The 15,805-nt window shown below is 33.0% G+C and overlaps 1 protein-coding gene across 1 annotated transcript in view; it reads left to right on the forward strand.

The window, feature by feature from the left end:
- LOC149411387 (uncharacterized) overlaps positions 1 to 15,805 on the forward strand; it is a 710,246-nt gene that overhangs the window by 113,695 nt on the left and 580,746 nt on the right. Inside the window, exons 4-7 of the mRNA XM_089647696.1 lie at positions 7,447 to 7,580; positions 8,353 to 8,554; positions 13,023 to 13,154; positions 13,601 to 13,890. Coding sequence (XP_089503822.1) covers positions 7,447 to 7,580; positions 8,353 to 8,554; positions 13,023 to 13,154; positions 13,601 to 13,890 — 758 coding nt within the window. The remainder of the gene's footprint in view (positions 1 to 7,446; positions 7,581 to 8,352; positions 8,555 to 13,022; positions 13,155 to 13,600; positions 13,891 to 15,805) is intronic.

The following is a 15,805-nucleotide window of genomic DNA, read 5'->3' on the forward strand; positions in this document are numbered from 1 at the left end:
TGAAGGAAGCTGCACCTCAGGCCTTGCTGAACTTCATATCATGTCAATGTAAAAAAGGTTGCGCTGGAAAGTGTACCTGCAGAAAGTCGGGTTTGAAATGTTCCCTACTCTGCATTCATTATAATGGCAACTCCTGCGAGAATGCTGTAGAAGCCTTCGTTGATGACGATGACAGGAATATGATGACCCAGTCGCCACAAATTTGGTGATAAGACAGATGAAGAAGCTATTCAGGGCCAGAAGTAAGAAACTATAGTCAAGGGCTCGTACTTCTGTCTAAACTGATCTACCATTAATTTTATTTTTTGTTATGCTGACAACTTAACTAATAAAGAAAAGAATGTCAATAAATGTTAATTTTACGAAAATACCAATTTTGTATCTTTTTTATGTACCTTATCATCTTAATTGTATTAATAATCTTAAATGTATGTTGTGATTACGTTGATAGGCATGTCAGACCAAGCTGCGAGCACAAATGTAGTGGCTTGGCCTATTTTAGTGGTCTTCCCATTGGGAATGTATGGCGACCGATATGCTGAAATAGTCTATCTACTATAATTATAGCTAGGTCTGACACAGGCATGACGATTGTTGTCAACGTATATGTTCTTAGAACAATAATTGTTAAAGAAAAATAAAATCAAGGAATGCCAAGTTCAAAACACCTAACCTCAGTTTCAATTTTTGGCCTGGTTTTGGTGGATTAGAGTTTGGATACGTAATAGAGATAAAAAATATAAATTATATACCTATTTCTTTAACGAAATTTTATTTTCTACAAAATTATTATCAATAAATTTTTCATAAAATTGTACTGGAAACGAGGTATTTATAAAAAACCAAACCTAGTCGCGCAAAAAACTTGTTTTTTCAAAAATATACGCACCTTTACGACTTTCTACTTCGGTACCTATTAGAGATAGAAGAAATTTTTACTAACAAAAGTTGTAGGTTATTTTATGTTCTATTATACTTGTTAAGATACTTTAGCCGAAATTTGCATTGGAAATGAGATATTCGGGAAAAACTAGATTTTGGCCCGATTTCGGCCAGTTTTTTCAAAATGGCGGCGCGAGCACAGGTGCGCCAAGGTCGGAAAATCAGATTTTACATCAGGGGATCAGTTTATATAACATATAAAAAAATTGGGACTACCGGAATTACTTCGATCGCGAATCGCTAATTGCACTGGCCTATAATGGGGGGATGACTAAAAGTTTATTTTTATTATTCTGATTTTTGTACTAAAAATGTATAATTTAAACTTTTTAATGCATAATTATTGATTTGAAAAACCGCACATTAAGAAACTGTTCCAACTGGCTACAACGTCACTATGACATAACTATCAACCAACGTTGCCCGGCGTGACATCAACGCCGCCGAATTCACTAATAAAAACGAACATGTCGTTTTGGCTTCGAATCGAAAAGGGCAAATTATAAATCGTCATAGAAAATATATTCGTTAACATAGAATACCTTCATTACAGTAATTTTTTTCGGGTATAGCAGTGAAAAAACCCTATTAAACACAATAGCAATAAATATACACGTCAGTAAAATGACTCTTGAGGAAGCCAATTGTAGATGAGAAACGCCCTAAAATATATTATATGTTTGTAGGTACGAGTATACAGCTGAAGTAGAAAAACACTTGACCCAGATTATTCGAGTCGGGGAGATACGGAATGAAATCTGATTATGCGTGGTTTCAATTTGTATAATCTCATACGGAAAAGTAGAACCTCGATCAACGAAGCGTGATTATGACCGTTTTGTTCATACGGTCGAAGTGTTGAAATTATCGAATTTGCTTATGAAAAGTGGTGAATTCTTGTTCTTCTAAATTTGCAAGGAAATTGAAAGAAACCCCTCAAGCCTTCGGCATATTGACTGTTATATTTCTTAAAACGCTATCAGAAGATCTTAGAATATGTGTGTGTTTCCGCTAACTGGAGATATTATAACTATTTTTGAAAAGTGATTAGATTAAAAATAAAATTACAGTTTTTCGAAAAAAAAATTAAATGTAAACATATACACAAGCAAATGCTTTCAATGGAAGAGTAGTAAAAAGACCCAAGATGTAAAATGAATTATGTACCATGTAAACATATTATTAAAAATATATATATATATATATATATATATATATATAAAGTTTTTATAGTTTTCTTCTAAACACTAAACTAGAATCACTGATAATGAAAAAAAAATCTAATTTTATTAGACATATGTATTATAAACCTTACTCACATCACTTTTTTAAAGTTCATATAAAGACAATTAATAAAAAAATCACAATTTTTTTCTTCTCAAATTGTTTGGAATACTTAATGAGTGAAACCTATATACCAAAGTATAACCCAACAGAAGTGGAGAAGTTTACAACATCAATAAAAAGTAATGTTTACATAAAATTGATAATTTTCACACTTTTTATTTCGTTCGTAGGTAGCTAATTGGTATTTAATTGATTTATTATTAAAGGCGTGTTGTGTGTTGCGCACAATGTATACCCCCACGAAAAAGCTAGATTTTTTATTAGAAAAAATATTATTTCTCAGATGCTTCGTTAAACGAGGTAATTTATTTATTTATTTATTTCATTTTATTAACGCCTAGAAGGCTTTTACATATACATGTTATGGGTTTTGTTGTTCAGTAGCATTATAAAATATTTTAATTACATAGCATAATAAATTGAGTATGAACTTACATAACAATGTGTAGGGTTATTGTTATGGTGTTATTATTTTATAAACATAAGCAAGCAAAGTTTATTGTACAAAGTACGTCGGTTGAATATTTTACAGAACATAGGTTAAACTAATACATAAACTTGAGAAAAATATAACAGATATAGGTAGGTAGTTAAGTAGATACAATTCAAGTATATAGTTACGGTGTTATTGGAATTTGGACAATGAGTTCGATAAGTTTATATAAATATAGTGTAGTTACAAGAGTACAATAATGTAAGTAAGTAATACACACAAGACAAGTAAGTTTGTTATTATTATTATAAAGATAAACACTACAGTTTGTTGTAAACCATCATTGTAATCATCAATCTTTATTTTGCCCGATTGGGAATTTTACAAAACAAAGCTTAGTTAATGAAACAATAAAATATGCGTTTGAAAAAAAATTATGAATCAGTTACAAACATTCTAGTATACTGTATTTTAGTTTGTATACTGATTGGTGATGATAAACATCAATTGAGCTATACTTATTACCGAGTATGTGAAGTCTTTGAATAGGTGAGTTTTGAAAATAATTGTTAGCAGATATGGGAACATTATATAGAGCGGTCTGTCGAGTGTCGCGCGTAGGTACACGGAGCGATATAAGACTCGTCAAATCAATGGCGTCCAGTCTGCCATTCGAAATTTTGAAAAGAGATACTAAGTCGCACACTGTGCGTCTCAATGATAAATCGGTTAAATTTAGTAAGTTCATGAGGAAAGTGTAATTAAGATATTCGTTTGGAATTCCTAATTTATAATTAATAAATCGCAGAAATTTATGTTGCACTCTTTCAATTTTTAATTGGTGAATCTTATAAAATGGAGACCAGATTGTTGAGTTATACTCTAGATTACTTCTAACTAAACCAGTGAATAGCAGTTTGAAGGAATTTATTAATTTAAAATCTTTCGCTGTCCTTAATATAAAACCCAAACATTTCATGGCCTTGTTGGTTATTTCGTTTATATGAGGAACAAATGTTAGTTGCCTGTCAAAAATAATACCAAGATCCTTAATATTCTCAACTCTTTTTAGGAAAATGTTGTTGATGCTATATTGATGCGTAATGGGATTTTTGATTCGGGCAAAAGTTATCGTTTGACATTTATCAATATTGAGAAATAGTTCATTGTGGGTGCACCACTCTTGTAGCCTCACAAGATTAAATTGTAGTACGTAACAGTCATGAATATTTGTAATGGTTTTATAAATTTTGAGATCATCTGCAAATAAGAGAATCATGACTCCATCAAAAACCGTAGTTATATCATTGATAAACAATAAAAATAGTACTGGTCCTAAATGAGACCTCTGTGGGACGCCGGTAAAGACTTCGAATTGGTGTGAATAGTGTGAGTTGAGTTTAACACATATTTTTCTTTTATGCAGATAACTCTCAAACCATCTCAAAATATTCCCTGTTATTTTTTAATACTGTAATATACAGCGTGTTTATGCCTAGTTGCTACGCGCTACATAATATATGAAATTTTGTAGAAGCGGTGGTAATAAATACACTGATGGGATTTAGAGAAGAGATAGGGTTATAGTCCTGCTACGAAATATTTGGGAGTTATAAGAAAGGGATTTATGTTATTTGTATAGTTCCTACAAAAGCACACATTTTTGTTTGATATCAAAATTAAACTTTGTCGGAATGCTTTACTAGTGTTAGTACCTATCCTAGAAATTTTTACGTACACTGCTGCCTGCTAATTAAGGACATTTGCCTAATGGATGTCCAAATTCAATTATAACTATTTACAATTATATTTTCACTGACTTGGTACTTCTATATAACATTCTGAATGATTTAGTTGATAGTCCGGTATTGCTAGAATTGATAGGCTTCCGGATTCCACAACGTTATACTAGAAGTCAGGATTTATTTCAGTGCAGAAATTCTGGGACTAACTACCATATGTATTCCTCTTTGCCCAGAATAATAATGGAGGGAAACAATTATACTAAGTCAGTGGACATCTTCAATTTATCTTTAAACAAATATTAAATTTGTTAATGAAGCAATTCAGTTATGTACAATAAATAATGTACATTTCTTAATATTCATATGTAAAGGCCCCGAAAAAGGGCGCTAATTAATAAATAAATAAAACTTAGTTCTTAGACACTAACCATCTTACTCATAGTAGATAATACGAAGGAATAAGAGCGGGTTGATAGAAAACATTACTCATAATCACGTACATGCATACTGCGTATACCGAACGTAATACGACATTTTAGTAGTTGATAGATTTTTAAACCGCCCGATCCTCAGCAATGGGAACGTTTTACGATCGTCATAGGACGGAGATGATTTTGTCGAAAATCTGGATGATTTTACAAATATCGATCGGTCGCGCAGTGAAAATGTAAAAAAGCAGCAATACTCGTTTGCAGCACTATCAGATAAATATTTTAAATCGAAATATGCATTAATTAAGGCAAATACGTAACGCACAATCGAATTGGCCGAATTTCGGTGCATTTCAAAACAAACCGGGTCAATGATATTACAAATATTATCACATGAAATGCGAAAATGACCGTGTTTTTGAGATTTGGAACAAAGTGGTGCCAATCTAAAAAAAAATTGTATGAATATCATTATGAGTAAAGATTTTAAACCGAGTAGTTTACGACCCTCTTCCTCGCGAACGCTGTAGCAGTTCATGAGAGAATCTTTAAAGTAAGACTGCGGGAGTTATAAAAAATAGCTTCAATAATTTACAAGTTAAAATCTGAGAATCCATTATCCGTTTTAGTCTAAGAGATTTTGTAGTCATGTTATCTTTAACGAATTTTCAAATAGATGATTAATGGGTGAAATTAAATTTTAAATAAATTCGGAATTTTTAAACGTGGGTATCCCAGATTAAAATACTGTTGTTAGCAAATGAAATAATCTTTCAGATTCAACATTAAGAACGAAGAAATGCGACTGAAAATAATTAAATTTGGAACTCAAATATACCTAAACTTTTCAAACATACCTAAAATCTGCCCTGTAATATACTTGTACGAAAATTAAAAAAAACGACTTAATCTAATCTAATATTTACAAAAGCTCAAAACATTTTTTAACCATCTTACTGGTGCAAGGCATGGCATCGAGCTTCAATACTGGTGACTAAGCCCTCCATCATAAACAGCATTTATATACGATAAAAGTAACTTTAATTACAGAACAAAACATATTGTACACGACGTGTGGGCCTGTACAAGAAAAAACTGTAAATGATATCCCAATCATCATGAAGTTAAAGAAAATTAAAATTCATATTTAATTATTTTTAATAGAAACACAATCATTCCCGGTTTACGAATAACCTGAAAATATTTGAAAATCTCCTAATAAAGCGGAAAATGTTGCTTGCGTGTGATGGAGGACTTAGCCAGCCGAGAAATTTAACACACGACGCCTGGGTGGGACCCAAACTCGATTTCTACATTTATTGTACTAGTATACAGAAAGTACAAAGGGGTATAACTTATAGATACTTCCCATTGTTTACAGCCAACTCAATTCCCCAGAACGAGAGTATGTTTTTCAATACTACTGTGTGTTCCCGATAACGATTCCTTTCTCGATTCCCGAAAAATAAATTTACTTAAAACGTATTTTATTTTATTTTGTGAAGGTGCTACACAATTTTCGCAATGCTTACTGATATAAATTTTTTAAAACTAAACTTGCTATATTATACAATAGAGCACTATGGAAATTTTACAGTACCTACATACCATTTTATATGTCTAAAAATGTAAAACCCATTTAAAATTATAAGTATTGTACAGATTTACCAACAATAAACAGTAATAGATTTAATTTAATTTTAAATTTAATAAAAGATTTCTTATTTAAACATTCTTAACTTAAGGAAGATAGGTTGGCATATAAACAATTTGGAGGTTATTTGAATAGCAATTAAATATTTGATTTAAAAGCCCACAGGGCTACATAAAATGAAAAATTGATACAAAAAATACAGTGAAAAATAAAAGAAAATGCGCAACATAAAAATAGATACATCATTCCGTTTGTCATGTTGTGCTGTGCTAGAATGTCTGTTTTGCCTCATGGTATAGATATATTTTTTAATACACAAAAAGTAATCTTACATAATTTACAAAAAATATATATATTTTTAATGATAAACTAATGTTTATAAATATGGTTTTTTATGCATGGCACAACGGGTAACAAATTATTATATGCAATAATTAGTCGCCTGAAATATCCGTACAAAATGAAAAATATCTCCCGATTAAAAACAAATGCCGGTAATCAGTGTATTCAGGCGAGTAATTATTGCTTATTATAAATTAGAATTTTACTATTGTTATTTGTTTATTTGTGCGATATATTATATAATTGCTGTGTGTGCTGTTATATATAGAGTATTATTTAATATTTCTATTCATATAATGTTGCATGGTACAAACATAATGCGTTTAGTTTTCTGACTTTAAATTCTTTAAAATAAGTTCTGATGAGCATGTATATGGTTAAAGTAAAATTGTTTTTATTATAAGTTCTGTGTAAGTGTTGTGCGCATTTTTTTATGAGTGAGTTCATCTCATCCTATAATGCCATATTGTATATTGAATAAGTCGTCTTGTCGACTAATATCTAATATCCTTATTATGTGTAATCAATAATCAAACATTTGTTTGTATTCAGGTGGTGTCCACAGGGGTGGCGAATCGACCATGGATATATCAGCTGATCTTACGGAGCTTGGCAGGACTCCGGTCTGTGTGGTTTCCAGCGGAGTCAAGTCCATACTGGACATCGGGAGGACTTTGGAATATCTGGTAAGCACCAAGCTTTACCGTAATACGGGGCATACGTTTGGTGATTTAGCAGGGGTGCCCGGATTCATCGGGTGAGGTGTGTTCAGGATGCGCCTGCCCACCAACTGCGTGGCGTGCCAGATCGGGAGAGGCTGCTTTGAGGAGATCCTTTGACCTCTACAACTGGTTGCTCTACTCATCGCCTTGCACCTCAGCGGGAGGAATACATTCACACATCCGTCACTCCTGGACATACTGATCCCTAGATTCCTACCCACGTCGCATACCCTTTATATATACCATTTTTCTTCAAACACAATTTCATTCAGAATTACCTTTCCTTAAAAATGAATCAAGGGCAAGCTGATTGATCTTTCCTTGGTATACGGAGAGAAATAGATTTTTTTACCTCACGATAAATTAATTCACAAACCTTATTAAAAAACAAAAACCAACTTAACGGTGTTTTATCGATGTTCCTTGGCAATTTTTCTATTTGATAATCATGACGATACAAATAATTTTCTTTTTGCAGAAATATTCGAGTTTTCATGAACACGTGTTTCGACGCATAAAATATAATACCTAACGGACATTATGATCATGTATTCGTAATTTTCTGAAAGCTTAACAGGGAACCTGTTATTTCATTTGTAAGGCCTGCTATCTAATTTTAATCGGAATTAACAATAATTTGAAGAGATTCTTAATAAATTAGCAACTGCCATTTTTCTCCGTGTAGTTCTCCAAGCATTTATTATACCATTCCTCATGTGACATGTTTTTTGAACAGGAAACCCAAGGGGTCTGCGTTGTGACCTACGGCGATTCCACCAACTTCCCAGCTTTCTACACTCGAGGGTCTGGCTTCCATTCCCCCGTCAGTGTGAACACCCCTCGGGCAGCCGCCCTAATGGTGAGGGCGGCTCTAGACCTGCAGCTCAACTCTGGACTTCTGGTAGCTGTGCCGGTTCCCGAAGAGTGCTCTTTGGAAGGTTATAGCCTAACATAACTTACACTATTATGACCCAACCTAACCTAATCTAGTAACTCTGTGAACAGTAGACCTCATGTCCAAAAAAGTATGTTTCTAATTTTCTACGATTTAATAAATCAATATTAAAATTTCTCCTGATTCCATTATATCTGTAAGTAGGTATAAAAATTCCTGCATACTTAATATAAACCATATATTTTATTTATCATCTTTTTAAATTTCAAATAAGTCCATCGCTCACGGGGCTACTGGAAAGAAAACCGGTTTGCTACTTAATTTGCTATCTGTGTATTTCAATGGCGGTCCGCACACGCCGCAACCAGTCACTCGGAAATCGCCTGCGCGTTTTAGTTGCCCATAGATATGTCAGTTTTCAAGAAATTTAAATATACAATATATAGACAGTACAGTTCTCATTCGGAGCCTACTTATTATACTATACACCAATGAAAAATTCTGAAAGTTTATTCCATAGACTTTCTAAGTTTTCATTGGTGGATAAAGTTAATATAGGCAATAATATGACGTCACAATATTCACGGTTCCAATTTAAGATCGGAGTTATATCCTTGATTCTATGGCTTAACAAGCTTAGATAATTTGTGAAATCGTAAACTTGAGTTGCGCCGTGAGAGAAACTCGATTGTCAACCAGTTTGCAACCACCAGTTTCAGTTAAGTTTCAGTTGCCCCGTGAGCGGATGGACTTACAAATTATACACTTGGTCCAAAGAACCGACAATTCTTTTTGTTGACTTACTTCGGACAGTTAGGTACCATAATATTGAAAAAAATCAAATAAAAAAGTCCGAAAAAAAAACGACATTTTCACATGTGATAAAATATTAAAAAATAACCATTAAAACGACCACCATCTTGAAACGGAACGTACAAATAAATTTACAGACATACGAAAAGTAAAACGGTCGAATTAAAACTGTACTTCATTATGTTCAGTAATCTATTCGAAACCCAGCCTAATCTAACCTAACTTGCCCTGACCTAACGTAACCTAACCTAATCTAACTACCAATTTCCCCGCAAACACACTAGTTTTTTACCTATACAACACATGCTTGTGTTTGTAGGTACACTACTCTATTCAAGTTCAGTACTTTTGTACACCAAAACAATTATTGACACACGTGAAGATAAATAATATGTAAAACGGAACTCACTTCAAAGCTAATTTATTTTTTATCAAAGCGTTACGTTTTGACTACTAACCACGTTAACGGGAGTTTAAAAACGGTCGGTAAAAAACATCAAATGAAAATAATAAAATGGCACAAAAGCTTTTAGCTGCCACTCCGAGTTTCTCTCTTTTTCCAACAAACATTTTACATCGCTTTCCGAATCTCTCCTTTTCACTTAGGTGTGCGACCAACTATTTTTGTTTTATATTTTCCTAGAGATGTACTGCGGAAAATGTCAGTTGTGCTTTTAGGTAAATGTAATTTGAATTGCTTTGTCGGAAAGGAATTCTTTTATAACTCTTTATTCTTACGTGCTTATAATATGACGATATTCCTTGGACTTACACGACGGAGGTATATATGCAGCTATAGTACAGAATCTTTATAAACTTTGTAGCTGCTTGCTATTTCTTCATAATATTTCTAGCTCTTTTGTGTATGTGTTGCAATTTGAAAAAAAAAACTTTTATTTCGCCATCACACAAAGAGCAATGAAAAGAGTCGTCTTGGTATTTTCTTGTTATTTGGAAATACTAAAGCGGCCCCTAGATCTTTAATATTATGATCAATATATTGCACAATACTATTGAAGGATTGTCTGTGGATGATATTGCACAATAATGGTTCATTTCTGTCTCTGCAGTCAAGCAGTGAACATCGTAGTGAGATATACGAGTAGGTTTACAATCAAAATGGCTACAAACAATGAAATAAGTAAAGAAGAAGAGAAAAAATTATTGTGGAGTGTATTAAATTCTTAGTTAACCTTACAAATTTTCATGAGTTATTTCTTAATTTATTTCTCTTTTGAACCATTCTTTAATCCATCTGCATTTTTTTCTCCTTCTTTTTCAAAGCTATGACTAAAGCAATGGCCACACACGCTTTACTTTTCAACATGTTGATTTGTTGACTGTAGAAGTGTCAGTTGTAAACTAAATTATTGGACAATAATATTGCAACGTGTGTGTACTGATTATAATATTCAACGTCTAGGGGCCGCTTTATGTTGCAAGGGAATAAGTTACGGAAATTATGTGTAGCTATAGAAAATGTGAATGGTAAAATAAATCGGGGACGTCCGAGGAAGACATGGCACGATCCAGTGAATCAGATACTTTAGTCGGGCCATGTCAAGAGTCAGAATAATAGAAGAGTATGCATGAAACGATGTATGAATGTGAATGAGGTAAGGAGTGTGTACCTAGACCGGGTTGTTTGGCGGTCCGTCATCTCTGCCTACCCCTGCGGGGAAACGGGGTGATTGTTAGTTTTTTTTAGTTATGTGTAGCTATAGCTATGTGGAGGAAGGGTGGGGGCGATTTAGTCAGTGAACAAAGCTAAAACCATCGAATAACTCAAGTCGAACATTTTGATTTTGAATGGCGATTTCTCACCTGGTATCGTGTCCACCTTGGAATGAGGTATAATGCGGACTGGATTATAAACAGTAAATGGTCGAATTTAGTGACGGTTGGAAGCTTGTTTTAGGTTAAGTAGGAATGATCCCACTATTCGAACTGATAGATTTCAGCTGGTGAGCACAAAAAATCTTAAAATCTTAAAGATCTTAAATCCTAAAATAATTTTCTTCACTGGACCACAGGACTAAGAACGAAGAAAGACTGATCTCAAACAAAAGAGCCCGATGACATCAAACTCACTGCCAGTTATCATTGATCTAACGGAGGGAAGCTCTAAATCAGAAGGTCTGATAATATCAAACTTACAACTTCTAGCCATGGTCAGAATAGAAGAATAGCTGGAAACCTCAATTTAGATGGTCTGATAAAAATCAAACTCACATCTATAGGCAATGGAAAAACAGAGCGGAACAGATGAAGGCCTGAGGCCAGAGTGAAAGACAACATAAAACTCACAGCTGGAGACCACGGAATCAAAATAAGAATTGTTAGAAACCTCAAGCCAGATAGTATGATGCTATCAAATTCGCAACTTGATACCAAGATAACAATAGGATCAGGTAAAGGCTTCAAACCAGATGATATGACCAAATAATGTCATCACGGCTGGAAACCAAAGACCAAAAGAGAATCCGACGGTGACCAAAAATTATCTAACGTCATCAAATTGGATTCAATAAATTGCAGAACACAAGGTCAAAATTTTTTTCACACCCTCCAGGAGATCAATGTCCATCAACGGGCAGTCAAAAATCTAATAAATATAGTCTTCATGCTTGCCGCAAATATGTTCTCATTATATTTTTATGGGCCCTTACGCTCGTTTATTATCTTGTTGATGATTCTACTATTAACCATAACGTTTTACGATCAAATCAAACGCGGAACGATGCCCTTAAGTATATTAAAGACAGGGCATTAGATCCCAAAACAGGTACGACGACCTTCCGCAAGTGGGATTTTTCCTAAGTGGAAGATTGTGTTAGTATCACACTGTTCATAGACCAATTACAGGAATTGATATTTTCTTATTCTGGTGCTTCTCTTATTCGAGATTGGCTTGTGTTCTTTGGCAATCTTCACCAGGCTGTAACTCTGCGGTACTCCACCCCTATGATATATATCTAAGCCACGGAGGGATCCGAAAATTGAATTGGAAAAACTGAAATTAGATCTCGTTAATATTAGAAGTTACCCAAATATATGAAATATTCCACCACCAAATTCAGACAACGCAGCAGGTCGTTGGTTTATGTCGAATTCAAGTACAGATTTTAGCGACTAGGCCATCATATTATCAGGCCTAAATAACAACAACAACATATGCATAATGGAGGTCTAGCCGAAGCTTAATGCCAAATTATTATTTTGATTAATCTTTATAACGAATTGGTGAACATTATGAATACCAAAAAATATGCTTTAGATAAATTGAAGGTTTTCCTATCGCTTCGCTTGAGTAGAATACAAATAAAAATATAAATTACTCAATAAAAAATATAAATGCAAAATACTAAAAAAAACATTTTTTTCAATAGAAATGTAAGAACGCATAAAGAAAACAACCTTTAAAAAATACCGTATTATTATAGCTAAGATTATCTGTGACAGTTTAACTTGATTAACTTTTTTGCTTTCTTGTAAAATTATTTACAAAATATATTAAAAAAAAACAGTTTTTTGCTTGAAATCGAACGTTTCTAGACTCCGTTTGTCAAGCGATTTTTATGCCTATTACCTACGATATAAGGTACACCAAGAATATACACATTTTTGGCTTGTAGCTTCCTCTTAATGATAATTGGTAGTACAATATAAATCCTTAAACTATATTTGATTTCTTTCAGAGTCCAGCATTGAAGCTGCCATCCAGGAAGCCCTGAAGGACGCAGAAGCGAAAGGTATTAAAGGAAAGGATGTGACCCCCTTTATCCTTGGTGCCGTGGCGAAGATCACAAAGGGAAGATCTTTGCTAACGAGTATCCTTTACTTTGAAAAATTGGTTAACATAGTGCTATGGGTTCTCTATATTTTTACTGTTTTTTAAAAAGGTTGTGAAAATGCACTAAAAACATTATTTATCTATCTATTATATATTATTATAAATGATTGATTTTTATATAAAAATCTACGGTTTTTTTTCCAAGATTGAAAGCATTTTGCACACTTGACCTTCAAAGCAAAAGAAAGGTCGTCGTCTATATGATATTTCGAAAAACAACCCTTATCTCCCCTTAAAACAGAATTTTGATACTTAATAATTTTGCACACTTCATCTTAAAAATAAGAGGAAAATCATTACTGTCTACAACTGGTTTCGAAAAACTCTGTATAAGCACAGTCAACGCCGGAAAAATCTTGAACAATGTTTTGACCATTTTGTGAAATTTTAAAAGGTTTTTTTTCCATAATCAAAATTTTACAGACATGGCATTGATTAAAAACAACGCCAAAATCGGATCTCAAATTGCAGTCGAGTTAAACAATTTGAAAAAGTCTGGCTCTGGATCAAAATCGCCCAAAAGTGCAGAAAACATTTCGAACTTCTCAAGTGCCAAAAGTGGTGGAAGTGAAAAGTGCAGTGAAGTGAATGATGGTGTAAGAAGTGAACTGAAGGAGGAGGATGAATGGAGAGGACTTCGAAGAATCATGCCTGTTGTTGTTGGAGGTTCTAATGTGGACTACACCATCAAAGTTTTGGAAGATGATATGAAGGTAGGATCTCCCTAATACAAGTAGTATATTTCTGAACGTCTTCTTACGAATCATTTTCTTTTGATAGAGCCTTTTGGCACTTTGTACCATTTATTTTGTAAAATATAAACCCGATGTTATTGTTCCGTTTATCTTTGTTATCCACTTTTTACTTTGTCGTTTTTGGTTGCTCGTTTTGTCTTTTACTTATTCTTGTATGAATTTTAAATACTCTTCTGGAGATTTAGCAATGAAAGAAACGGAGCCTGTCCAACTGAATTTGAAATTAAATGAGTTAAAATATAATAGTTGTATAATTTTTTAACTGTGGTGTAAACCCGTCCATTTCTTGTAAAATGATCACCAAGTGAAGTTGCTCAAAATATAACTTTTTCCCAATATTTTTTTACATATAAGTATACACATTTTAAAAATAAATAAAGGGAACCCATAAAAGCACTGCCTATTATATGGTAATGCTGTAGTGAAAAATGAAACATGAAGGTGCGCAAATAACTTATATAAACAGTGTTTCAACATTTAAATTTATTATTCAGCCATAATATTAATTATTTTACATAGTTCAACTTCAATAAAAGAAAAATCACCGAGTGGCACCGTTTTAATAAAAAAAAAACACAATAGATATTTCGCTATTCAAAAAAAATTATCAACATGTTTCAAAACCAATGCTTTCTTCATCAGGATACAAAATAAACATCATTCCATATATTTTGAGCATCATCTAATGTTAGCCCAAATATTATATGGTATTTTGTAATGCTGCGATGCTTTGTGAAATGGTTCTTTCTTACAAGGAATTTTATTCATAAAATGTGATGTTGTATTTTAGTATTTCATTCATACCAGCGATCATTTCATTGATGCCTGTAGAGAAGTTCTAGAAGGAGGTAAAAAGGTTTTGTTTAAATGACGAAGTAGCTCAAATTGTACTGTTCATTTTAATAATTAATTAAAATGCATAGTTGTGTAGAGAATTTTTAAATTTTCATCTGCAGCTCAAAATAATTGTCACGTCATTCTCCTTCTATGAATATATGAACAGGTAACTAACTATGCCTTTTCTACACAGGAGATATCTTGTCGGATGCTTTACGTAAGTTTTGTGTGGTACGGATGAGGATTAAAAAAAAGTCATTTTTGCGCAATCCTCAAAGCAAATATGGCGAAGATATTAGTTGACTTGGATTTCTTATATATTTAGATTGTATCTATCGTGCTAGGTATAAAGAGTACAAGTCACAAAAATGAAATTTTCTATTTTTCTGTCTCTGGGAAAATGTATTTACGTGGTATTAAAATAAAAAATGTTGTTCTTGACTTCTACTCTTTATGCTTAGCATGATAAGTATACTAGATTGATTTTAGAAAAGTATTTTTTTATGATTTATTAATATAATAGCTTTTAACCAAATATTTTTTTCGTAATGTGGGCCTCACCGTGTTTCACAATTTTATAAAATACAATATAGTGTCTTTTGAATTATTGAATTTAAAATTAACTGTATTCAAATTAAAATAGAAGTTAAGTGGAATGAAATGAAATTAATAACAGATGTGAGAAACTTGTATGTTATTGTTGAGTGCATTAATTTCATGTATTTTAATGTGACGGCCTCCGTGGTAGAAGGGTAATACTCTCGATTAGCAATCTGGAGGTCGCGGGCTTAAATCCCAAAGTGTGCAAGTTAATTTTATTTGGTAAATTTGTATTTTTTCACAATTAACTCATTTAAAATAGTATGTAGTATATTTTTATATTACGGCACGTTCCAGAGTGGAAGATGCTCTCAGTATCTCCCTGGTGTAAGACCACCATTCAGAATTAAGATGTTGCTTGAAATGGCTTTGGTGACCAGATCTGAATAGCCAGATACTTCCCACCCTTCCCTTCCTCATCTCCTTTCCCTACCCA

Source organism: Hesperophylax consimilis, chromosome 26, assembly GCF_061612785.1.
Source record: "Hesperophylax consimilis isolate HC1 chromosome 26, BYU_Hcon_1.0, whole genome shotgun sequence".
Taxonomy (NCBI): domain Eukaryota; kingdom Metazoa; phylum Arthropoda; class Insecta; order Trichoptera; family Limnephilidae; genus Hesperophylax; species Hesperophylax consimilis.